General features: G+C 42.1%; 1 protein-coding gene across 3 annotated transcripts in view; it reads left to right on the top strand.

Moving 5' to 3' along the window:
* SLC25A26 (solute carrier family 25 member 26) overlaps positions 1 to 26,598 on the top strand; it is an 83,401-nt gene that overhangs the window by 38,601 nt on the left and 18,202 nt on the right. For all 3 annotated transcript variants that reach the window (XM_062500580.1, XM_062500579.1, XM_062500578.1), the window contains exon 6: positions 18,529 to 18,573. In XM_062500580.1, coding sequence (XP_062356564.1) covers positions 18,529 to 18,573 — 45 coding nt within the window. The remainder of the gene's footprint in view (positions 1 to 18,528; positions 18,574 to 26,598) is intronic.

Raw genomic sequence — 26,598 nt, 5'->3', positions numbered from 1 at the left:
TGTGGTCTCCCCTAGAACTTCTTGGAAGATGATATAATTTAATGGTTTAATTTTATCCTGGAGCATTTGGGTTGCATGGAAAACCTCTGGTATATGTGTACATACACCCCTGTAAGAGGAAATCTGACATCTCACAGCTATCAAAGATGTTTGTGCTACAGTGTTGGGATCTGACCTTTTGTCATCCTGATAGGAGGGCTCAACAGGAAACCTGGATCACGTACTTGCTGTTTAAGGCTTCCAAACCAAACTGGAAATTTGCAGACATAATATGAATGTTCCCTGTGTTGCTGGAGAATAAGATCCACGGGTGAGATGTATTCTCAAAGAAAATGCTTATCCAGAAGGTTTTTTTCCTCTAGGGATTTTATGCTTCTGAATGCAGCACTAATTGTGAACAGAAGGGGGTTGTGTTCTCAGGTGGACTTCATGTGTGTTCTCATTGCACATCTGAGCTGGCACATTATGTTTGGGTCCTTCAGCCGCTGCTATAATATGAATAATCCACAGAAACCTGATCAAAAGCAAAGCCTTACTGTTAACTGACTGTCCTCTCAGCAAAAGGTCATCTTTGAGCTGATGACCTTCTAGTCCAATGGACAAGATGAAGGGCTACCATTTTTCCCAGATGTCAGATCCAGAGAGATTGAGTGTTTTGCCTGAGGTTATGCTGTGAACTTCCTATGCAGTTGGGGAATTCTCCTCATTGCCAGAGCAGTTTCAGAAATGAAAGACCATCCTGCTGCCTCACTTAAGGGTTTTTGTTGTGGACTAGCAGTTGAGCACACACGTGGCATTTTGCAGGGCGCTGAGGGTGAAACTGTCACACTGGCTGACTCTGCTAGTGATCTCCTCTGAAATTCAGTGTACATGTGTGGGGACTTCTCTCCTGTTCACTTTTGAGCCCCGGCATAACAAAGCCCTGCAGCTTGGGCTCCTGCACCACAGCAAGCCTCAGACTACACAGGCTTGCACAGACTCTTAGGGCTGTACTTGTTTCCCACAATTTTCTGCGTGTTTGTCTCTAAATGAACCATGAAATGATTCAGTGCCCACATGTGGTTTTAATAACACGCCTATGTGGGCAAATTAGAAAATACAGAATGTTTGACTGGAAGTTTCCAGCACACTCCATGGGTTAAAATCCAAGTAGGTTTGTAGTACAGTTTGTAGTACAGGTTAATTCTTTTGGGTTAGTTGATATTTTAGATGATACTTTTCTCTCTAACCTTGTAACAACTGATGAGTGCTGGAAGACTATGCTTAATTAAGGGCAGATTTGGAGCAATAATCTCCAGCTTGATCATTACTGGGATCTGATTGTTTTTCTGGGAAGTTTGTGTCATGTTGTTGGTTTTTCGGCTTTTTTTTTTTTTTGTTTGGCTGCAGTTGTTGTTGGGTGTTTTGGCTTTTTGAGAGAGAGAAAGAAAGAAAGAAAGTGCAGCAAGTAGTTTTCTGATTGTGTTTAGCTGAGAGTTATGTCAAAGGCTTATGCTTCCACATCTTGAGAACTACAATTGTTGTAGATCCATCATGGCTACAGGTGGTTTTTTCAGAGTCCAGAGCAATCCTCCCTTTGCCACGTATCCTCAGCTTTGCAAAATGCTTCTGAAAAGACTTTGTGTCCCTCATCTTTATTTTGTTAGAGTGAAATAAGTTCTCAGATTTTCAAACTCTGCTTTTCTGTTCTCTTTTCCCACCTTGGACATGTTCATCTCTGATGTTCCCTCTTCCATGCCTTACTGAAGGAAGGTTTACATCCCACTGCCCTGATATCAGAAGAAGTTTGTTGCCATCAGACGAGAGAATCTCTCAGACTATTCTGAATCCATGTTTTCTTCTGCTCCTAGACTTGAAGAGTTAGTGTTGGTTTAGACTTAAACAGCTTTTTCTAACAATCTGACTTAAGCTTGCTGATGAAAAGCACAGTGAGAATTGCCTTTGGCAGTCTTTGATGTCCTTGTGCAGGAAAGGGAGGGAAGAGCTATGGAAAAGCCACAGGAAGGTAAAGTGATAAATAAAGACAAGTACTTGAAAATTTTCTGCAAGTGGGAGAAGAAAAATCTGTTCCTATGCCCGTGATGAGGAGGTGAAGAAGTAGTGACTTAAATTGCTCTGGGGAACTATCCAACAAAGCAGCACCTGAGCTGATCATCTGTGCAGTCCATCCATCAGGAAAGGATGCTAATGCAGGTTAGACAGACTAGCTGGGAGCAGGCCCTGCCCTTGGTCTGTGGCCTTCAGATCTTATTTTTCTCTATCAGACTGTAATTCCTGTGAAAGACAGGTCCAGTTGTAAGAAAAAAAGAAATGCCAGGAGCAGAGCAATTCCTCTTACAGCTGTACTTTGGGTGTTGTGTAGAATAAGAGACTTAGGTAAAACAGGTGGATAAAGCCTTTAGACTTTGTTAAATTCCATGTTTCTCCACTTGTGTTGTTGAGAGATTTTCTCTGGGAGTTTTTTTTTTCACTGTCTTCGGTGTCAAAGTCCCTGTGAGTGTAGAGGCCCCTGAACTTGGTGCATAGGTGTGCATATAAGGTGTGCTGGGCTGCCTTGGTTTCTTCTCAGTCATCTGGGAGCACCAAACTTGCTTGCACAGAGGAGCTACATGAGTGTGGGTCTGCTGGAAGCTCTGGTCAGTGTAGAGGTTAGAAATGACAGCACAAAAACTGTGGTAAGATTTGCTCTAAGTCCTGCAACCTTTATGTAGCTGACTTAAGTAAAACATTAAAAAAAGTACTCTTGGCTCAGGATTTCAAAACATCCAGGCATATAAGCTAGGGAAGGCCACAGTGGGGTGTGTTTTGGGGGTACAGAAGGTTTCAGGAACACAGTGAGGTTGAAGAAGAGCAGTTCCCATAGCTGTTCCTGCTTTCTGCCTCACTGTGCAAGTGGATCCAACCCCAGGCAGCTTATGGGACTTCTCACAAAGCAAGGGCTGTAGCATCCAGGCAAATACTTGCATGTTCCAGAAGGGAAATGCACTTCTTTGAGGCACAGACATCCCAAGGTGCAGCAGATGATAACACCTGTATGCAGTTATTTTATCTCTGGGCTCATCGGGCTTTAGGAGCTGAGCCATATCTTAAAGGAGCTGTCACAGCAATCCTTGTTTGCCCCCCAGGTGTCTCCTGAAGTGCTCCTGCAGGTAATTAATCACCTAATAAAACACGTTCTTTGACAGTAGGTGGAATTTGGAAATTAATTTGCACCCCTTAAATGACGCTTCTAAAACTATAATTATCACAGAAGAGAGAAGCAAGCTGTGTCAGGTGTATAAATGATTTATTTAGCAAGAATAAACTGTCACCAAAGTGGCATTTAGCTGCATTTCTTAAAGGTGAATTAAGCAATGACATTTGCCTTCCTTCCCATTTTTGCAGGTCTTGGGGCAAATCTTCAGTCGTTTGTGAAGTGTTTGGTACAAAAGTGATCTGTAACAATATTATAGCTGCCTTTCCAACATTCTCTTTCTCTAGTATGTGATCACTTCTTGCTGCCCCATCAATCCCTGCTGGATACCTTACCCACTGAAGAGCCTCTGGCCTCACCACAACTTGTGCAGCCCAGCTGGCCATTTGGATTTCTCATTATCTCTCCAAATGGTGGATTTTGTGAGCTGGATGTTGGTAGCAACAGGAAATAGAAAGGGGAGGAAGTTTTAACTCGTTGGCTGGGCTGCATATGGAATAAGTTACCTGGAATAAGAGGAAATCCAAGATATCTGATTCTCTGGGTTTTTTTTTTTTATTTTTTTTTTTGTTTTTTTGGTTGTGTTAGATGTTTAAAGATGCAGGTTGTGAGAGAGCAATTAAAAAAAATCCAGATAAATGTGAGAACAGTAATATTTTAAAATCAAATAGTTTTAAAAAAAATTACCTTCAAAAATACCCTTTCAAAAATGTGTTACCATAGTATCTGACTGGTGCATCTGAAGACTTATTTTAACTGCATGTGCAAAAGGAGACATGGGCTTCACTGCAGCCTTCCCTGCAAAATTGCCACTAACAACTGTTCTAGTTGCTACAGCTGAAATGTATTTGTTGCTGACAGTGTAATTGGCTGGCTTCAAAGGGCATACAGCGCATGTAGTCTGTGGGACATGGAAGAAAATGGTCTCATTATTATATATTAATCTCACATTATCGGTGCATTTATTTCTGAAAAAGCCCAAGAGGATTTCTATTCATTCGTGTCAGACTGGCTTCTCTAATGCACAGCTCTAGGGAAGGGCCCTGCCTCTTTATATCCCCCATACTTGTTTGCTTGGAGTTGAGTTGATTTGGAAAAGGGGTGAGGATGCTCAGCATCACTGGCTTGATTCAAAAGTTCTGCACGCAGTGAGAGGTTAAAACCCCTTGAGAAAAAAATGGAGCAAGGGTGAAATCAGTTACAGTGCCCTTTGGATTTACAGTGAAATCAGTTACAGTGCCCTTTGGATTTACATTTTAGTCGTGTCATTTCCTGCACCAGAAGTGACTTCTGCTGTGAAGCATCACAAACAAAACAGGGTGCCATTAAAAAAAAACAAAAAAAGGCCCTGTGAAGTGATTAGATTGGCAATGCCATATTGTAGCTGTGAGAGCTGACAGATTGCAAACAACTGAGCAAAAAATATTTGTGATGCTGACTCTTCACTTAGGGGTGTGAGTTGGAATAATGCTCTGTAAAATCCTTTCAATTTAAACTAACATGTTTCTGCTTTTAAGTTTTACCACAAGGTCTTTTTGCTGTATTGCAGAGGTTTTTAGAAATGTAATTTCCAAAAAAAAGAAATATTTTTCATGCAAACCAAGTGGCAAAAATTAAACACTCAGGAATGCAGCTGGAGGGGCAGTCCAACCACCTTGAGCATGTCCTGGTTTGCTTGAAATATGGTTACCCTTTCCAGGCACTCAATTCATCTTGAGGCCAATTTTAGCAGTGCTCAGTGTAGAAATGGCTGTTATGACATGCCCTGAACCAGCTCTGGTTCAGCTTGTGTAAATTCTACATGTGGGGTGCTTTTGGAGTTGACAGGTGGAATTTTATTGTGGTCCTATTTAACTGTTCTACCACAGTAGAGGCTTTTGGAATTTATCTTACTGAGTTGCTCTATGTTGCAAAGCAGAAGCATGAGGTTTTTGCTTTTTTGTTGTTTTTTTAATCAGCACATCTTGCAAAGGGTCTTGTCCACAGTAGGATCTCCCCAGCTGGGCACTCTTCAGTTGGTCTGTGAGCACAAACCATCATGTCAGGGTCTTTTCTGTCTACAGGAGATTTCCTACATAACAGGCTGTTGTCACCATGTCCATCAGCATTTCAGGATAGATTTGAGAACCTCCTTTCCACCCCAGATTAGTCCTGAGCTTGTGACAATGGTAATGGAAATTCCATGCCCATGGCAGGGGGATTGGAATGAGATGATCTTTAAGATCACTTCCAACCCAAACTATTCTGTGAGTCTGTGACTTCCAGACAGACTCAGGTCATTCACTGGCATCAGGTCAGCTGAGTTTTTTAAATTGCATGTGAGAACACAGAATCCACATACTTCTGCAAGTTTCTTAATTCTCTTCATAATCCCAAAGCCCACTACCAGCACATGGTGATACTATTTAAAGAAAGGTGTTAATGAAATTATATCCTTTGACTGAAAGTCACAGTTGATTTTTGCTTTTGTATGAGTTCTGCAGATTTTTGGTTGTTTTGTCTGAAGTGGTCTATTAGCACTTGCCCTGAGATAAAAATTGCTTTTTAAGCAAAGAAAAGATTCTGGCGTGAGTCAGAAAATCCCAGGGAAGATAAATGAAAAATGTAATTAAAATACGTTAAGGTTAAAACATTATGGCAATTGTAATGTATAGCTTGCTAATCTTATTAGAAAAAATCCTGGTTTAAGTCACCTGGTTATATTATATTCTGCTAACGCCGGCCTGCTCCTTTTCAGCCAAAAAAGTTATAAAATTATATTGTAAAAGGCACTTGCTTTGACGTCAGCAAAGCAATTGTATTAGGCAGTTGCATTTCCTTTCCTTCCTTTTCTCTTTGGTGCTTAATTTGCTTGGTAATTTTTCTCTACTGCACTGCCTGGTGCCCAGTTCCCTGAGTCCAAGTTGCAGTGCAACCTCTGGGACACCCTGCCTTTGATCAGGATCAATGTTTTTTATTTCAGATGCTGCTTCACAGTTTCATTGAACTAGTTTGGGCAGATATATTCCAGCCAGGCTCAGGGTGAAAGGAGCATTATCAGTGTATTATGGGGACTGTGATAATAAGGTATCCAATCCATTCCTGAGGCTGCAGGAAAAGAAACAGTTCTAGAGGGGAGGTTTCACAAGCAGTTTCTACCCTACTGTCCAGTGAAAAGGTAAAATTCCAGGAGATTTCTCATGACCAGGGAATGCCTGACTATTTCTCCAAGCAACATTTTTGTGTTCAGTTTTCTTTCCTATCAAGTAATGTCTGTTAGCAGGAAAATTATTTCATTGGTGACTGCTTCCCAGCTGGAAAAGAATCGGGAAGACTGTGGTTCAAATAATATATATGTAAATCCCATTGATCTGGTCTGTGTACTGCAGTCACAATCCTGTACCTACCCACACAACTTGAGGCACTGCACTGTGAGTTTTGTGAATGTACCTGTGACAGCAGGGAACTGGTAAATCTGCTGTAATAGGTATTTGACATGGCTGCAAAACCAGTGGGGAAAAGAAATCATCTCAGTCAAACCTTCTGGATGCAGAATGGGCTTCAAATGAATTTAAGCTGTGAGAGCAGCATTTCCCATCCCGTGGCATTTCCCACCCCGTTCCCTCTGGAGGCCATTCTGCAGTGGGTGTGCAGCTTGGCTTTCTCCTTCTGGTGTCAATGTTTTCCACAGGAGGAGGTTTCTTAAAGGGGCCATCAGTGCAGCAGATGCTGTGCTCAGACCTGCTGCGTGCTGGCAGTGGTGGGATCTGATCCCATCGTGGGGCCCTGGCAAGGCACTTCTTGGCTGTGATGCTGAAGCTTCTTGGTGGAGTTCCAGTTGCCTTGTTCCCTTGGCTTGTCCTTTCTTGGGTGTTTGAGATCACTTGGAGCTCCTCACTGTATATCTAAAGTAACTCACAGAAAATATTAGACTGTATTAGCTGGCTTTTCTCATCAGTCACCATGTTGGTTGCAGCCCCAAATTAGCAGAGCACTTTGTTCAGGCACCAGTTCTACAAAATACTTTGGCCCAGCTCCAGCTCTGGAAGAGATTTCAGATTATTGGGAAATTGAGAGTGTGAAGAAGAGCATGGAGTTTTGAGAGCTTGTGTTTGGTCTTTAACATCTTTAAAGCTTAATCTTGTTCTCATTCAGCAATAGTGAAATCTGTTGTCATGATTTAACCCCAGCTGGCATCTCATCCTCACATGTCCACCAGTGGGATGGGGGAAGGATTGAGAGAGAGAAATTGAGAAAACCTGTGAGTTGAGATACAGACAGTCAAACAGGTAAAGCAAAAAGCCAAGCAAAGCAACACAAGGAATTCATCCACTGCAAGGACAGGCAGGGGATCAACCATCCCCAGGGTAGCAGGGCTCCATCACACCTAATGGGACTTGGAAGACAAATGCCATCGTTCTCAACATCCCCCCTTCAGTCTTCTTCCCCAGCATGACAGCACACAGTTTGGGATGTCCTTTGGGTTGGCTGGGGTCAGCTGTCCCTGCTATCTGTCCTCTAACTCCTTGTGCAACCCCAGACCTCTCTCTGGTGGGGTGGGTTAGGAGCAGGAAAGGTCTTGTCTCTGTGTGAGCCCTGCCCAGCAATAACTAAAACACCCCTGAGTTATCAACGCTGTTCCCAGCACAAACCCAAAACACAGCCACATACTGGCTGCTGTAAAGAAAATCAGTTCTAGCACAGCTAAGCATGTGCTTAAGTGCTTTGCCAAACGTGGAGGGGATGATTTATACTGGTAAAGTGGAAACTTGGTAGTGTCTACTTCAGTGATCACAGCTCTAAGCAAGATTTCGTAGAAGCATGAGCTGCTGTCATGCTTGGCAATTCAGTTCCCTCAGGCCCTGCTGATAGCCCAAAGCTACTCCTGGGCTCTGTGAACAGGAATGCAAGATGAGCAAATGAAGAAAGTAAGGGTTTGTGTGTGTTGGGATGATCCACTTATTTAGTTGTCTTGCCCACCAAAGCACTCTTGTTCCCCTTGATCTTATTCCCTTTTTGTAGCCTGGCACACTTTTCTCCTGTCGGAGCTGGGTAACCAAGTGTGAGAAATTGTTCTGGTTTAGCTTTATGGTTAAACATTGTGGTTGTGAGAGATTCTCAAGGCAGACAGAAACGAAGTGCCTGTATAAAGTCCTGCAAAGGAGCTCAAAGGCTTGTGATGAAAGCATCTTCTCCATAACCGGATTAAAACAAATCATTGAGACTTGTGGCTTATATTTCCACAGTTCTTACACCGGTGGTGCCATTGTACAAAGAGGGTTTAGGCTCCTTTGAGGCAGCCTGCAAGAAGTTCCTGAGAGCAAGCCCTCCCTGCCCTGCTCACGCCGGATTTGCGCGTGCAGCCGGACTCGCTGAAGGCTTTTCCCAGCTTGCTGACAGGCAGGAAGCTGGGGGATGCAGCAGTGAGACAGCTCTCCCAGGGGCTGCATTGCCATGGACGAGGCTGCACGTCCACACCTGGGAGGGCAGCGGGTCCCAGCAGCGTCCAACCCCACATCCTACAGCTGCTACCTTGGGGTGGTGGTGGGAGAAATGCTCCATCAGGAGCAGAGGAACTCTCCAGCTGCATCAGCAGGGAGGTCTGCTGGGTCCAGGGGGCTTCCTGTTTAAATAGTTACAGAGTCTGCAGAATTGGTTAAACTGTCAGAAAAGAATAATAGAGGGTAAAAAAAAAATAATAAAGGAACCATCCTTCCTGTATCTGTACGTGCATTGTCTAACTGCTCCTTTGGGATCAACCAAATGCTTGCTGGGATTTTTCAGTTCACTGTAGTGAGTTTTAGATTAGGCTTTTTTGTAATGTAGAATCAGATTAAAGTTTGTGGAGTGGTAGCTGCAGCTCAGGAAAGATTTAATATGTAAAAGCTAAGGGAAATCTTTGTCATAAGGTGGTAGGTCATTTCTCTTCTGCAGGATCATGTCCTGTGGTTGGGCAAAAGCAATGCAGCTGTTTATTAAAGCATCTGAAATTGCCACCCACAAAAGGAAACTTGGCAAAGCCCCATTTTGTGAGATACAAAATTCTGAATCTGAAGTGGAATACCTTTACATGAACAATATTTCCTATATTTGATGTTAGTCTGCATTCTTTCTTTCTGCCACATGATGGAGATAATGATGTAAGATATATGAACACTACTTCACTGGCCTTACACTTCAGGGAAAGAAGTTTCAGCTTAGTTTATGATAATTATGCCATTAATGTTGGTTTTGCAGTAGCATTGATGGAGTAGTTTTCTTAATAGTATCCATGAAGGTTTTGTTTAAAACAATGTTTGCTTACTTGTTCTTTTTGGTACAGTTTAGGTTTTTCTTTTTTTTCTTCCACAAGGGCAATGAAGCAGGAATACCTTACCAAATAAACAGGGGTAGCAATGAAGCAAAGTACCAAGTCTTTATTTGGTAAAACATTCAAAAGAACTTGATTAGCTTACATTAACTGTATTGGGACTTAAAATTGTACTTAAAAGTTAATGGTTTGGGATCAGATATAAGTAAGGCTGTTGTGTATGTTCTGTAAAAGCAAGGAATTTGCAGCAGTTCCTGTTAAACAAGTTTTATAAAAGGACATCCTAGAGCCTGCTCTCGCCACGAGTGGGGTCTGTGCATCCTGGGAAGGACATGGTAGAATCCAGATTAGTTGTTCTTTGTGTTGTACTGTAGAACCTTTGCATCCACCCTCTCCTCTTTTCTCCGTCTTTAGCATCAGTCCTGATCCAGAAGCTGTCAAACCCACACGTGCAAAATTCCCAGCAATTTCACTGGCCTTTGGATCAGGCCAATATGCAAAGGCAGAGGTGGATTTCCTCTTGGAAATTTTTTTAGTCATACTCAGAAAACTCGTGGCAAGAGATGCATTTAATTTTTATGGTGACAGCTGCTGTGTTGTATTTGTAATCATAATGTAGCAACAAAACATTTGTAACAAAAGTAGTATAGGTTGAGATATATCCAGGGTGTAAGAAACACATGTTTCTTCCCAGTCCCGTTGTTTTTTTGTTTTTTTGTTTTTTTTTTTTTTTTTTTTTTTGTTTTTTTGGTTTTTTTTTTTGTTTTTTTTTGGTTTTTTTTGTTTTTTTTTTTTTTTTTTGTTTTTTGTTTTTTGTTTTTTTGTTTTTTTGGTTTTTTGGTTTTTTTTTGTTGTTGTTTTTTCTTGTGGCTGTTACTCTGAGGACAAGAGTTCTTTTGCTGATGTCAGTGCAATTACAGCTGCACTGTTTTTCAGTTTTTTAGACTGAGTATTTGCTGCATGAAGCAATGCTCTCACTCCTCTCCACAGATCCACCTGCCTTTGAATCAAACATGCTGTCTTTGATTCGAATCCTGGACTCAGTTTTGGGCCCCTCACTACAAAAAAGACATTGAGGGGCTGGAGCTTGTCCAGAGAAGGGAATGGAGCTGGGGAAGGGTCTGGAGCACAAGGAGTGGCTGGGGGAGCTGGAGGGACTCAGCCTGGACAAAAGGAGGCTCAGGTGGGATCTTCTCACCCTCTACAACTCCCTGACAGGAATAGCCAGGTTGGGATCAGTCTCTTCTCCCAGGTCACAAATGCCAGGGTGAGAATAAAAGGCCTCAAGCTACACCAGGGGAGGTTCAGATTGGACAGTAGGAAAAATTTCTTCACTGAGTTGTCAAGCATTGGAAGAGGCTGCGCAGGGAAGTGGTTGAGTTGCCATCCCTGGAGGGATTTAAAAGCCATGTAGATGTGGCACTTGGGGATGTGGTTTAATGGTGTGCTTGGCAGTGCTGGGTTAACAGTTGGGCTCAATGATCATAGAGGTATTTTCCAACCTAAATGATTCTATGGTTTTGTGAATCTGTGCTGCTTGTTGAATTCCTGGTTCTTAGGTCCTTATATAACCTGCAAAATTCTCACTTGAGGAATTGTTCCGATACTGCAAATCCATCAGTCCAGTGCCCACTGGTGAATGTTTTTTCTTTGTTTAGAGTTTCCAAGTTTATATTTAGAGGGTATTCCTTGATAGGTACCTTTCATAAGGCATTTGAAAATTATATTTGTATTTAAAATGCCCCATGTATGTAAAATGCCCATTAAAATGCTCTCAGAGCCAGGGAACTGACGTGCTGCCCAGACAATGTGTGCGTGCACCCACGGGCTGATGTAAAATAGCTCCTCCAAATGTTGGGAGTTTTTCCTCAGAAGACTTCTTCCAGAAATGCTGCTCTCCATGCTCTTGGGTTCTGCTCCTGTTTCTTTCATGAGAACAAAGATTAGTCCTTCATGGTCCTAAACTCAATGCATGTGCATGACTTAAAGGCATTACCTACCAATAAATAGGAGATTAGCTGCGGCTTGTGTATTTCCTGATCAGTTCAGGTTTTTTCAGATGGCTCGTTGTTATCCCGTTTCCTTTAACGATGGGACACTTTAATGAGTTTGCCATCTGACATACATCTGCTTCCTGTTAAACAATACCTTCATTCTTCTGGAGCTGCTAAACTCATCTTTTATCCTACAAGATTTTTATCTGAGCCCTAAAAACAGCATGTATGAATCGGTGTCAGCATTTTCATTTACTTGCTGAGAGGTTTTTTATTAATATGTTGTTGAAAATTAATAGCAAATGGGCATCTCCTTTAATGCTTGTTTGTTGGAAAATGGGAGAACATGGATATTATTTGTGTAATTAGGGGCTGGTCAGTCCAGCTCATGTTTGAGATCCAATAAAATCAGCTTTTGTGGCTGACATTATACAATCTCTAATAGTTATTCTGTTCTCCCAGCAGAGTAAGAAGAAACTGGTTCAAGAAGGGGTTGGGGGTGGAATTTGAGGCTGTTAATGTTATTTCTTTGAGGAAGGAGCCTTGAATAGCTCAGTGATGGTCTGTCTCACGTGTGTGCAAAGTTAGGGCTCTGTGATCATCAGGATCTCTTAAATCAATCCAGCCTGCATTGAGTTTGTGCATCTGCCTCAGTGCCTCTCTTCTGCCCATGTTTTGGAAACATGCAGTCGTGCTGGATCTCTGACTATGTCTTTCCCCTTCACTGGTCAATGGTGCCCCCACAGAAAAACATTTTTTCCTCCTTATTTCTTTGCTTTTTTAATCACAGAACCATTTTCTCATGGAGGGAAAACTGAATTTTCCTTTTACTTATCTTTACTACATAATATGCCATAAAAGTTAGCTTTATAATGAGTGTGTGATGCTATTTGACAGGAAATGTGGATGTGAAGTTCTGCCACACAGGTCCAAAGGACATCTGTGAGAATGGCTTGTAACCAAATTAAGCAACCCTGTGGGGCACATAATGTTTCGTCTTGGAAAGGAATTTAGTTCCAACCATTCACATATGCCAGGTGACAAATGGAAATACTTTGGGGTTAGACCTGGGGAAACAGAGGAAGCAAGGTGCAAATATTTATTTGAGAGTTAGCAGATGCCTGAACCAGAAAAATGAGTATAATTCAGGAGTTTTGTGTTTCTTCCCATTTATAGCATGCAGTCTTCTCCCAGCTCACACAGGGTTAATGTTATTTGCTTGAAAATTAGGGAATTGCTGATTACTTCAGGTGGCTGCTGGTGCATGAGCTGAAACCTTTGTTTTAATTATACTCTTGGCATTGTTGAGATTGATGTTTCTACCATCCTAAATGCCATTCCTTTGCCTCTGGCAGTGCTGCAGAGCAGCCTGTTCAACACTGAAGGGCTGTGAAAAGTTGTTTGCTGCAAATGCAATTTGATCGTTTTCCCTGGGATGTCTGAGCTTCCCATGGGGTTCCACCTCTCTGGCTTGGTGCAGTCTTATAGGAAGGTGCTTGGTCCTTCACTGTTTTTTTTTCCTTAAGGAGTGAAGCCAAGAGCTCTTCCCTGGTCATTGCTATGCCTGCGTTGTTAAACTTGCCTGAAAAGCTTTGTTGGTTTTTGCATCAGTGTTTATTAACAAAGCCCTCCATCATTTGTTTAACATACAAACTTGTCTGTTCTTTCACCACCCTCCCAACCTTCCATCTCTCAGAGCTGCAGGAACGTGGCTGATGGCTTTGACAGAGTTTCATTCATGTTATGATTACAAATTACCTTCTTGTAATTCGGTTCCTTGTGGAGTCTGCAGTTTTTCAAGGAGGGCCTGAGAGATAATAGTAACTGAAGCTTTGCAAGACAGTAAGTCTACTTTGTCAGTTTTGGGATATCCTGTCAATGATGGGTCTTAAATACCTTCACCTTCAGTCAGTAGAAAAGCTGTGAAACCTCCAAATCTTCTTGATGGTGGCTATTGCTCTGACCTCTTGACGTGACCAGGGGTCAGGCTTGCCTCATTTCATGCTGTCTTTTCAAAGCCCATCCTGGGGAAAGTATATTTATAGCTGGAACATCAGTATATCGTAATCCAGATGTATTGGGTAAGTGTGTGAAGAATTTTAGGAGGGCAAGACACCAAACCAAATTTGCTAGGATTATTAACAGAGATGTTTAACTCCAGTGGGCTGACAGGGTTGTTTTATTCTGCTTTAACTTGAAGCTATTAAAAACCCCTTCTATCCTTTTATAAAGAAGCTAGAAATAAAAAGGATTGTAAAAGGGACTTAGGTTAAAGGAAGATTGTTCTTCTGAAATTTGCTGTGTATGTATCATTAGAAAACAGTATATTTTTGCTATTCTGAAGTGGGTGATTAGACTTTTCTTTGCAATTACAATGGAGAAGGCACAGTTTGGCACAGCAGCTCGTTACTCCTCATAAATACAGACTTGGACAGTGATGGCTCCTCTGTCCTTGTCATGGTGAGTTCAGGTGACAGGCTGGGTGCAAGTTTGGGAGCTGCCCCGTGAGGATGAAATACATTCTCCCTGAAGTGAACAGCTGTTCTTTCTGCTGGCCTTTGTGGCGTTCATACTCTCAAAATCCTCTTCAGAAGTGTTTGCTTTTCTCCCATTGCTGTTAATGTAAGGAACAGTGGGGGTGTGGGTGAGAGCAGTTTCTGGGTTGGAGGTGCTTTTTCAGGGACACTGAGAAAGCTCTTACAAGGTGAGCCTGTTCCTCCTCTGGCTGTTTATGCCAATCTCTCCTCCAGTATTTACTCTAGCATTTGTAAAAACAGATAAGTCTTCTGGAGAGCAAAGCCTGCTGAACTGGGGACAGGGAAAACCTGAATAAACAAACATGTGCCACAGATTAGTAAGAACATCTGTAGGTTTTATATTGTTTTGAGAACACATACCACAGTTTTTCATTTCTTATGCTTTTTTAGTTTCTCCCTTTCTTTCTGTCTCTCTTCTGCTTTTTAAATATATTGGTAATAAAGGTTGGAGGTAGAAATCACAGCTGGACTCTGCATGACATGCCACTGTTTAATTTCTAGCTCGGAGGATGAGAAGAAGAGTAGTTTTATTGTATCCTAGAAGAGAATAAAGCCACATGCAAATTCCAGCCATGGACATCTGTTTCCTCTTTGTGTGAAAGAATTCTCATATTTGGAAGGGAATCCCAGTTCTGAAGGGGCTGATGAGGTTGTGGCTTTTTTCTTTTGGTTCTTTCCCCCATTCTTTGCTACTCCTTCAGCTTGCTGCCCTAGCTCTGGCTGCTGTTTTCCTCAGGACAATGTAGGCTTGCAATTTACCATCAGATATCAATTCTGAGATACTTAAAAGTGTAGTTACAAAGAGCATTATTAAATTCCTCCTTAAATTTCTTTTATTAAATTAAACAGTATTTGGTGGGAGGATTTTTGCTCTGTCATCAATCTTCAGTACTTACAGGTTGGTATTTTTCTTTAGAAGTGAGATGTGTCTATCTGCTGCTCTAGTGGGGAAGTGCAGCTATTTCTGAAAGTAACTTGTTAAATGTAATAATTTAAAATACTTTGTATCAGGGGAATTAAGTAGATGTGTAGAAATAAGCATCTGCAAAGTTCATTACCTTAAGTTAGGCATCAGGTGCTAAGGACTACAGGGACCAGAGTAAATGATAATTTCACTAACCTATAAAACATTTTAGAATAATTATTTGCAGCTGTCTGGGGGGTTTAAATTTGCCTTTTGTGTGTGTTTAAGGGTTGACTCTGATGAACAAACAGCATAGTTATATAACATTAGTCCAGACATGAGAACTGGTACTCTCTGTCTATTTTATATTAATCTTGAATGAGAGGTTGGTGGAGCTTGCCAGGGTTTCATATTTGCTGGCAGCAAGTTACCCACATGTGTGGACCACATTTTTATTGTTGCCTTAGCCTATTTCAGGCAGAAATATCTCTGCCTAACAGGGTGTGATTCTGTTCATTGCTGAAGAGCTTTTCTTTCAAGAAGCAAAATAGGAAAAGGAATGAAATGCTGTAAGTGTTCAAATTAAGAAGTGTCCCCAGATTTTGTCATGTCTGTCGTGGTGGAAGAATAAAGGGCAATAAGCCATCTAAAGGTTTTTTTCATGGTCAGATGAGCTACTCTCACAGAGCTATTTCTTTTTTTGCATATATTAATGCTACTTTTGGGTGTGGGCTGTTTAGTCTGGTCTCTTAGGGAGACAAGGCTTATGCAAGCTGGGTGTTTGCACACATGGACACACAGCAGCCCGTGCAGCCCTTCCACATCTTGACCATGGAAATGTGCAAAAGATAAATAGGAGTTCTGATAACTTTCTTGAAAATATGTGTGTGAGGGGAGAATAAAGGTGATAAAGGGGTTTGAGGGTAGGCTTTCAATAGGAGCTGGACTTTCAACAAGGGCTGTGGAATAGATCTCAAGAAGAAGTGTGATGGGGGTCTCTGACATGGGAAGATTGCCGAAGGCAGCTTGGAAATTATTTGGCTTCAGGGAATCTGATGACAAAACCCAAATCCGTAGGAAGGCAGACTTCCTTTCATTCCAATACCCATGAAATTTCTTGTGTGGGTTTTGTTTTTAAGTTGGGATGTCAGACAGGATCCAATGGGTGACTGCAATAAATGTAGGACATCTCCTTAGGATCTTTTTAGTGCAGAAAAGATGCTGCTGGGGTGGTGGTGCTTCCTATTTTGTTTGGGTTTTGCAAGTTTTGACACTCTGGTAAAGCATGACTTACGAATGTTTAGACCCTTATCCTGCAGCCCTTCTAGAGAGGAGAGAGCCCAGTGGCTGTGCAGGTCCCTCTGACACGCATCCAAAATCTTCCTGGGCTGCATGCTATGGGGCACGTGGAGAAGAGGGAAACCCATAATCCCCAAACAGCCCAGGCTGCCCCTGAGCAAGGCACAGAAAGCAAACACCACAAACACTGAAAATCAAGCAGCACTTGTGAACAAGTTTCCCCTTTGATTGAAGTGCTTCTAGCTAGGCGATATAAAGGGGATTATGTCACAAGCTTCCCTTGTTGTCTTATTAACAGCTGCTTAATTTTACCACTCATTCATGAGCATAAAAAAGCACAACTTGGAGACTGTATTTGAAAGCTTGTTTTGTTTGGTGTACAGCTGGATACAGAGCGTTTCCTTTTTTCTTTTTTAATAAATTTGAAGCAAATGTATTGGTTATTGTTGCTTATTTCCCCCTCTTTTTGGCCTAGATAATAGAAGATTATGTTTCTTTTCATTTTACATTGCAAAGAAATAATTCGATAAAATTTCAGTTCAACAGTGCTGCAGTAGTATGTGGGTGTGTATATATCTTCTCATAAATATATTACCACACATGGCTGTCAAAGAGCTGGGCTTTTTCACCCAGTATTAAAAATGAAATTTAATTACTACACTAGAGTTTCAAGACCCTGATAAATAGGAGCCATGTCTGACCTTTATTGTGGAGCTCTGAGATGCCACCAGGGATACTGCTCATTTTCCAAGACGACAAACTTCCTCTGAGATTTCAGTTTGTCAGCTCAATGTACAGCAGTGACATTGATTTCTTCTCACTGTCATTTCCTGCCTGAATAGATAACAAATTTTCTGTGGCAGGTATCTGTCAAGTTTAGTTTTGCCTGGCAGATTAACTTAATAGACTCATTTATTAATCATTACTTGCAGCACGGGGAAGCAGACAGTACTCTTTGACTCCTGTGATGTTGAATGGATGTTCCAGTTCAGACTCCTTTGTGTAGCTTGAATTTGGGTTTAATAAGCCATCCATATCTCTACTGAACATTTAGTGAACATTTTTAGTCACTCAGAGCAAAGATATCTGCATTAAATGCACATGATTATGATCCATTTTTGAGTATCTACTACTTTTCATGGTAAAAGATGCTTAAATGCTTTCTGAGATTAAATAATTTGATATATGAACTGCCAAATCAGCCTAAACAAGGGGGGGGGGGAATTAAGAAACATAAAAGTAGAAAAAAATAGGTAGTTGGAGGAAGATTTGAGCCTGGGGTTGACTGGCTAACAAAGTGGAGGAGATAATGCAGCTTTAGGAAGGGGCAAAGCAGACCTGCAGCTACTGCTATAGCACAGGCCAGTGCTTTCCTGAAGACCCTTTTCTCTGAGGTATTTTGAGACAGATATTCAGCCTGGAGATAGCAAAGGCAGAGTTGGTACCAGAGGTAGGTGTTAGACAGGGCTTCTCTGAGTGGTGAAAGACAGGGAGGAATTTAGTGGAGGGCTTTGCGGAGGGCAAAATATAATAGAAGGCATAACCTTGGAAAGTAATGTGTCTTGTTGCAAAATGTTTCAGTGTGTTCACAGTGAAATCTGACTGATGAGCTGAGGTTTTTATCAGGGCAAAGTCTTTGGAGGACATGGAAATGCACAGGCACTGCTGGGACAGGTGGCAGCAGGAACAAGCCTAGACAGAGATGCAGGCTGTGGCTGGACAGAAGAACCCCACGTTACAGGCACTAAGAACAGAACCACCAAGCTTCTCCCTTTTAGCTGAGTTGTGGTAGCTCCTCGCAACCTCCTTTTAATTCTCAAAGGAGTTGGCTCATGGCAGATCATGGGACGTGCCCAGGAATGCTTTTGCAGCTCGTGCCCAACTGCAGAGCCCAGGTTGCAGCACAGCAGCTCAGCATCTGTGAGAGTCTGCACTGCTGAAGGTGTTTTTTGCCAAGATGTGTTCCTGGCCTTGGGAACGTGATTCTTGAACCATCCTTATGGCTTTCTTGGCTGACTGTCAAACCAAGAACGTCCCTGCACTAGATCACACTGCTTATTGCTCTTCTAGGCCACCCTGGTAACAATACATTAACCTCTCAGCAGGGAATGTGATAAACAAAGTAAAACAGCTTTAGTGAAACCAGTCATTTAATGGCAGCATACATAAAGTGTCCGTAAAGATTTGTAAGTGTAATAAGCTGCAGTTCACTGAGAAAACAATAACTGTTCCTAATTTAGCCAGTTGAGGAACATGCTAACCCAATTTACTTTTGTAACGTTATGTTGTTCTTTTTTTTTTTTTTTTTCCAGATTCCTTTCTCTCTGGTACAGTTTCCCCTCTGGGAGTCCTTAAAGGTAAGTTCTCCTTAGTGATGGAAATATAAGTTATACATTTTGCAAAGGCTTTCCATGGTAACTTATCTAACTCCATTATTGCAATTATGGGTATGTTCAAGAACCAGTAATTACGTGCCAACTTACCTGTGCATGTGAGGATCATATGCCTGAATATCTGAAAAATAACAGGGATTATCTAACCACTGATCTGTGGCATACAGACTAGATTTTACTCCCAGCATACCAGAAATTTTATCTTTGGCTCTAACTTTTTTTGCTGCTTAAAAAGAATGGGAGCCACGTTGTGTTGTGTGATTTCTTTTTTTTTTTTTAATTTTATTTTAATATTTTAGTGTTTTGCTCTTCCTGATAAAAGGAAATGGCAAATGAGAAAACTGTTTCAGCCTGGGTTTTGTAAACATCACTGAAAAGATATTTTTGTTGGCTACATGTACTTTATTTTTAGGTCATTTAAGGAAGGTGTCAATGGATAATGTTTTAACAGTGCAAATGTTTGAAATGATATGCTGTTCTCCCACCAGCAGCTGGTTGCTCTGTTTACCATGGTCAGAGCCAGGATCTAGTTTTTTGAGTGGAGATTTGAAGGTGTAATTTCTCCATCCCTCTGTATTTCCTTGAACTCACTGCAAAAGATGAAAGTTAGTGTTTTTCAAGTACTTGGAGGTCATGAGGTGGAAGCACAGAGAATTATTGCAGATCATTAAAAGCATTGTAGCAAAACGTATTTATAAAAGAGGCGTTGTGGAGAGAAACTTTCTTCTTGGTAGGAGTGCTGGACTTCTGAGCAAGCACAGCACAGAGACCTAAGCTGGTTCCTTGTGTGTTGGATTTGTCCTCTTGCTGTGTGTCTGTAGCTGGGGCTCTTTGGGGGGCACAAGCCCACAGTGTGATTGTTTGCACGCAGAGGCTTCAGGGAGTTTGATTTAAAGGTGAAGCCACAGGCAGGAGGAGCATGAAAGTCATCAAGAGCTTTTGCAGAGCTGAGCTGTGTTCATGGAGGATTCTGTAGGTACTTCATGAGCTCAGCCTGCTGTGGGGTCTGGGTATCATCCCACTGCCCAGGAGAGCTTGGGCTGCCTTATTAGGAATCTGTTTCCCTGCCAGTGTCTAGGAATGGCTTTCTGTAAACTCCTCAGCAGTGGTACTGGCCCAACCTGCTAATGGTTAGTGCAGCAGCCGTGTTTGGGAGCAAGAGGTGGCAATGCTTAAAGGGATAAAGTGTGGTGTCTGTGCCAAAACCACATAAACCAGCAACATTGTGTAGCTGTTTGCAGAATGTAAAGTTGTTTTAACTAATGTCCACGTAGCTGTGGCAGTAAAATGTATTGTTTACATTACAGGCTTTAAAGAAGACAGTTTGAATTTAGCTAACTACAGGAGTGAGTCACTCAGGATGAGGCATCATATTTAATCTAAAGAGGTCAGTGCAGATCTGAAGAGAAACAAAACTCATGTCAGTTTGTTCCACAAACCTGTTGCATTATATTCTTCTGGTGTGGAGTCAGGAGTAGAAAACTGCAAAAATCAGTCTGGCATACTCAGTCACTTTGGCTCAACACAGGGAGAGAGCTCAGGGCTTGTCATATCAGAGCCAGGCAGTGAAAGCAGAATACATTTTGTTTAGCTAAGGGAAGCTCTTAAAAATTTTTCCTGACAGTATAACAAAGGCCAAAAATCATTATGGTCCCATCAAGAGGATGGATGTGGCCAGTAGCATCGCTGGGAGTATGGTTGAGGGTGTAGGGCTCCTCACGGTGCACGAAGGGAGCATGAACAGACAGTAATTACAAAGAAATAGAAATGCAAAGGACAAGAGAAAAATGGCACAAAGCCTGAACAGAAAAGAATTATTGAGATGATGCCTGAGGGACTATTCTGCACTGTATTAATAGGATTACTTGAGAAAGTAACTGTGGGAACAGTTTGTATGATGTGTGTGGGCCATCTCACTGAGGAGAACAGAACAAGCGCTGTGGCTGTGTCATTTTTAAAACCATTAGCACAAAGTTACATAAGCTGATGGAAGATAGACTCAGCCTTATGATTCGCTAAAGAAGCTAATAACCATAAAAATAAATGAGGAAGATCTTCCCAGTGTGAAAGGACATTTAGAGAGGCACATAGAAGAAGAAGAGAGTTGCCTTTTCCTTCGCCAGCAGCACGGTGTTAAGCTTAAAGAAGCCTAATAAAGGCTTGTCATAGTAGCAAATGGTGTGTTTCTATATTCCATTTTCTTTATCTGCTTTACTCCAAGCTGCTCTAGTTATTCCTTATGCTTTAGTCACAGAGTTTGCATGCACAGTTTTCTCCTGTCTGTGAATGTGCACCAGCTGTCCCCTGTGAGAGCAAACTTGCATGCCATGCACTGAACTATGTTAAAAGAAGAGAGAATTATAGATTACTGAACTATAAGGTTATGTTTGCTGTGGGTGCTGGCAAAGGGAGGATTGCAGTGATTAGCAAAAAAACAGATGCAGCTTCAAATACAAGTCTTACTGATAGTGACTCAGGTGAACACACAATTTAGGAACAGGTAATAGTCTCCTTTCTTAGTTCACAATGACTCAAGAAACAACAGTAAAGAAATTATGGTTCTTTTAATTTAAAATGGTGGGGTTTTTTTGTTTTTTTGTTTTTTTCTTTTAGTTTAGGTAGCATCCACTGCTATAAGGTCTGCTTAATGGCCTTTCTCTTCCCAGTTCTCAATTTTTCCATATTTTGTTGGAGGCACAGATTATTGCTGTAAACCAAAAGAGAAGGAAACTGCTGTGGTGTATCAGATTTCAGAACCTTGTAATCCCCAACTATGGTGAGTTAGTGTAGCTCTTTACTGTCTCTGTAGTTCAAGAGTTTAAAACAGTTTTGAATTCTTCTCAGAGTTCAGGGAAAGAAAGGATGTTACAAATTCTCTTCACTTTCTGCTACTCCAGCCCTCAGAAGAGCACCATGGTTGAATATTATTGGGACAGTTTGGTCAGGTTTTGGTTCTTTTATGTGGGGTTAATGCTTCTGATCCCATCTCAAAGGCAGGTGTCCCTAAAGAAAGGCAACAGAGCATAGATGTGCTTCCCAAATACCAGCCAAGCACAGAGCCTTCCATATTAGTTCAGGTTTTGGAATGAATGTTGTAAGATACAGTCCCCTTGTATGCTGCCCTGGGCTTTCCAGAGTGCCTCAGTAAGTTGCTTTGGATACACTGTATGTGTGTTCCTTGCTGTGGGAATTTCACACTGTGGGCTGTGTATTTGGCATGAAATTGTTGTGGGTTACACAGAGCCTGGTGCAGCTCCTGTACTCACCCTGCTGCCAGGGCTGTGCAGTCTCTGCTCAGATGACCGTGGCCCTGTGGAACCCATCCCTTCTGTCTTATCTTTTATTCTTTTCTGTTCAGACATTTTATTCAGTGCTTATAATCATCATATCCGAGTTCCTATGAGCAGCACATAAGTGATTTGTCATTTGTTTCCTGTTTTAATCCTATTTTAGAACTAGCTGAGAAAAAAGGCAACTTTAATTTCTGCTGGGGGGCTATTACAGAAATACAGGGCATCAGGTGTTTGTTTTTTTTCAATAAAATAGCATTTTTAAAACCCTACAGAAAATCAAGAGCCTCTGGTTAGGTTTGAGTCCAGAAACGTCAAAAATACCTGTTTTCTCAGTGGAAATGGTCAGGTTCCTCAGAGAACAGTGCTGTGTGTAAGATAAACCCTTCTCAGGTGAAAAAAGACTCAGTCCTCTTGGGTTTTATATTTCTGCATGTTGGCTGTGCTTCAGAGCCTCTGAGAGTTACTCAAATGCAGCTGTACAAGGAGAATGGTCTCTTTATAGACCAGATGTATTGGATGTCTGGAGAAAAAGCTCTGCTAGCCAGTGAGGAGGGAAGGAGAAGGCAGGACAGGAGGACATAGGTCTCAAACTAGTTAACTTGAAAAACAAGGGGTATTTTTGTTTGTTTAGTTGGTGGATTTTTTATTTAAGGAAAACAAACCTACTATCCTGGGAACCTTTTGTCTTTTTCATTAGACTGGTCAGACACTTTAGATGAGACACTTGGACATTGCTAAGACTGTGGGACACCAGGGTCAGCCAGTCCTGCCCCTACAAACCCAACCTCTCTGGGAAGGCTGGCACACACTGTGCTGCTCTGCTGGCCCAGGAGCTTCAAAGAAAGATAAAAATCTTCCACTGGCCACGCTCGAGGTGATGGCTGACTCTTCTGGCACTCAGTGGGGCCAGAATTTCCCTCTTTGTCTCAGTGCTGAGCAAAATTTAAAGCTCTTAGACTTCCTGCAGATCTAGTGAGCCCACAAGTTAGGTTTTTTTGTCATTGGTTTTAGCAATGAACTAATTTTCTCAAATCTGTAGGTCTCACAAATTAACAGGAGTTATACAAAAAGAGAATGGGAAGAGTCCAGCCACTCCCCTGTGAGGCTGAGAGAACTCAACTTCTGGGGGCTGGGATATGGTGTGAACTGATTTTGGGGTCAGCTCAGCCTTGCACTTGGTCATCAGTGCAGATAGATTTTGAGATACATCTTGAAGCTTGCTGTGCAAAGACTGCTTGATGGTTTTCTGTGGAGAGTGAAGACTAACCTTGGTTGAAGCTCATTGCACCTGATTTTTAGTTAGTAAGAATGAAAGGTTTACAGAATATTTCTGCCCAGGCAGCTGGGGTTCTCAGCAGTAGTATGTGTTTATAACTCCACCATTCAATCAATAAACCATATGCTATTTCCCTCCTAAAATTTACAGTCAGATCTGTTGCTGTTTAACAGGGCAAGTAGGAAAAAGAGGCATGTAGCCAAACTGGGCCTTAAATGGCTCTTTCCCTGCTCTACAGGTAGGTTTTCCTTTTTTCCTGGAGAAGCACTCTAGTATTTCTTTCCTCTGTGCTCAGCTGCATGTAAGTCAACAGTAAATGAAACCCAGGCCCAGCTTTAAAGCCATTTCCTCACAGGCTAAGTGTTCTACCATACCTCTCTCCCTCTTGGAGTAATGGTTGGGCCGATTTTGGGATTAAGTCCCAATGGTTACACAACACTGTCTGCCATTTGCTTAGGTGCTGAATCAGGAGAACAGCTTTGCACGGGGCATTGGGGATGGGATGTGGGGTGTCCATGCCACAGGCAGAGCCGCTGCATTTTCCTCACAAAGGAACAATGCACCCAACAGCTGTTGAGCAAACAGCCCTGGCTTTATTGCTGCCACAATAAGTGTCATTCACAGCCCAAGGAATGCTGCACACCATCTGCACCAAAGGGAGAGAAACAAATGCAACCCTTGCTCACAGCACTGCAGGCACGTTTGGGAAAAGTCAGATGGCCTTGGATCATCAATACAGCATTTGAACAGATCAGAGGAAAACAGGCTCACACAGTCTGTAGATACAGAGCCAGATTGTGATGCTCTTGGTCATGGCCAGGCCACAAGAGGTGCTCTAGAAGTTGCTAAGCTTGCCAGTGACATCTGGAGATGTTTGAATATCGAATATTTGATTTGGACACTGGTTATTTGCTGAAGAATATTAACAGATTTATGTAATTCTTCCATGTAATTTATTCACACACACCTATGAAGCACAGATCTATTAGGTAAGAGCAGTGCAGGTGCTCGAGAAAAACCCTGCTGGCTTTAAAGTGACTTTTCAGAAGTGCATTTTCCATCCCTATATGTCCCTTTGTGCCATGGAAACTGAGTGTAGCTGTTCTGCCTTGCCATGGGAACACTGTTTCGAAGAACGTTTCCTTTAACCAGGCTTTTAGCACATCCATTTTGATTTACATCCAAATGGGTCACAGACATCAATGCAATATTATATGGGCAGAAAAAGAGAATGAAATGCTTTTAACATGAAAAATATGCTCTTGCTTATAGGCCAACTTTTGTTCTCTTTCAATTTATCTAGGATTTGGGTGGGTTTAATTCTAAGACTGAATTCAGTACTGGCATAAGTGAGCACAACTCCATTAGTGCAAATGGAGTCTCAGCATTTATGTCAACAGTGAACTTAGATCATTGAATTTTTCCCATGTTTGGGCTTGCATGTTTCCTGCAAGATAATATACACATGTACTTGCCCATATGCTGCACATATGCACATAAAAATCCACTGAGGAGGACGTTTGGCTCCTTGCTCCATGTTGACTTTATGTATAGAAACTGCAATCAACTTGTGAATTTTTTGCTTCTCCTGTAGCTAATGTGCCATGGATCTGTAAGGGTCAGCCATGCAGAATGCCACGTTGTGAGTAAAATCCCTAGTAGGAAAGGCAAACATGAAAATTGCTTTTCTTTCCTCAGTCTGCAGGACTGCACATGCACACAGATCCATGGGATTTGTTTAGAATGATTTTTTTCTCCCCTGTTGTCATGAAGTTGAACACTGTTGTGAACAGAGGGGTACACACAGATACTATAGATGCTTATCATTGGAGTGAATTGTAATATTTATTCAGCTGCAGGACTCAAGTGTAGTGCATGCCATGAGCTCTGCTGGCATGAATAGCAAGGCCAAGGCAGAGATGTCTTATTTTCTGCAATGCTTCCTGCAGCATTGGTGCTGTTGGGCTGGTCATCAGGCTTGAGAGAAGTATGAGTATTGCATTACCGAAGCTTAGGTATCCTGAATATAGACACCATGACCTGGCTGAGTTGAGAATATAAAGCTGACGGTTGATTTTTGCCACAAACTTTTACTATAAATGCATGGCAAAGGTGGCAGGCATGCACAGGTAAGAGTTGTGAGCACTGGTCAAAGGTTATTGGCCATCTGGAGGCCAGGTGTCCTCAGCACTGAGAAGTCCATATTTGTGTGCACCAAATACTTCCTCCCAGAATTTAAAAGCAGAGGTGATATTTTCCTTTATCGTTTGTTTTCGATTGAAGGGCCTTTAGTATATCTCGAGAGTGACTTTTCCAATGCTCCCTCTGCCCAAAAAAATGGGATGTCCTTGTTTTCTCAGTATCAAAAGAGCTAAAAAATGTTTATGGTAAGAATCAGGGGACACTGGCCTGTGGAGCAGGATGAAATGGGATTGCTAGGAAGAAAAGTAGGGCTCTGCCCACATATAATATAGAACTTGACCCTTCTCTGTGAACATTATCCCTGAGAATAACTGGAAATATGCAGCCAGGCTTCCTGCTGTGTCCCATCCCCTGAGGCCACACCCGCTGTATTGCTTTACATGGTGCAGCAATGCACAGCAAGATTTACATACATATCACAGAAAAGTGTTTACAAAAAAATTACCATGTGATTGGGCTGGGAAGCTGCAGAGGGCCCCAACTGTATGAGTTTCCATGCACTTCAGCCAGAAGATTTATTTCCAATTTGTTATTCATAAGGGAAGAGAGAGAGAGATTGGGATGGGGTCCTTTGAAGTGGAAAACAAAGTCTTCTATTCAGCCTTCAGTTTAATAGAATACACATGACACAGGCTTGGCATGGCAGCCGCTTTCATGTAGTGTGCTCCTTGTCATTTTGCTTTCCTAGGCTGTGATGGGTATTGCCCTGGAAAAGTCAGGTTATCCCCTGCAGCCTCCTGCTGCAGGAGCACAGTGTGAGCAGGTAGAAACCTTTTTTGGTGATGGTGGTGGGGGACTCAGACTGAGCCAACTGCTGCAGTTGTGGTGCTCATAATTCCCGGGTTGTGTTTCATGTTGCAGGAGCATGTGGAGAGAGAGTGGTGTCACTGGGGCTTCTGCAGGCATTACCTGGGCACTTCTGCCCTTTTTTGGAGCCTCTGAGCTGTGCCCCTTGGGCTTCGATCTGAGCCTGACCTGAGCTCTCACCATTATCCCCCCGAGTGGAAGGATCTTCTGCTTCTGTGCAGCATCTAGGATGGCAGAGTGTGCTCTAAGCACTGTATCACTGCAATAACCAACAATTTTGTTCAAAGTCAGTGTTTTGGGGAGATATGTGTATGGATCCTATGTTTCTTTCCAGGAACAAGGCCCTGGTTTTACAGTAATCTACAAACCCCTAACAGCTTCTATGCTTTGCCCTTAGTGGTATTAAAACCT

Source organism: Cinclus cinclus, chromosome 12, assembly GCF_963662255.1.
Source record: "Cinclus cinclus chromosome 12, bCinCin1.1, whole genome shotgun sequence".
NCBI lineage: Eukaryota > Metazoa > Chordata > Aves > Passeriformes > Cinclidae > Cinclus > Cinclus cinclus.
The sequence above is the reverse complement of the archived record's forward strand: the minus strand, read 5'-3'. Positions and strand labels throughout refer to the sequence as shown.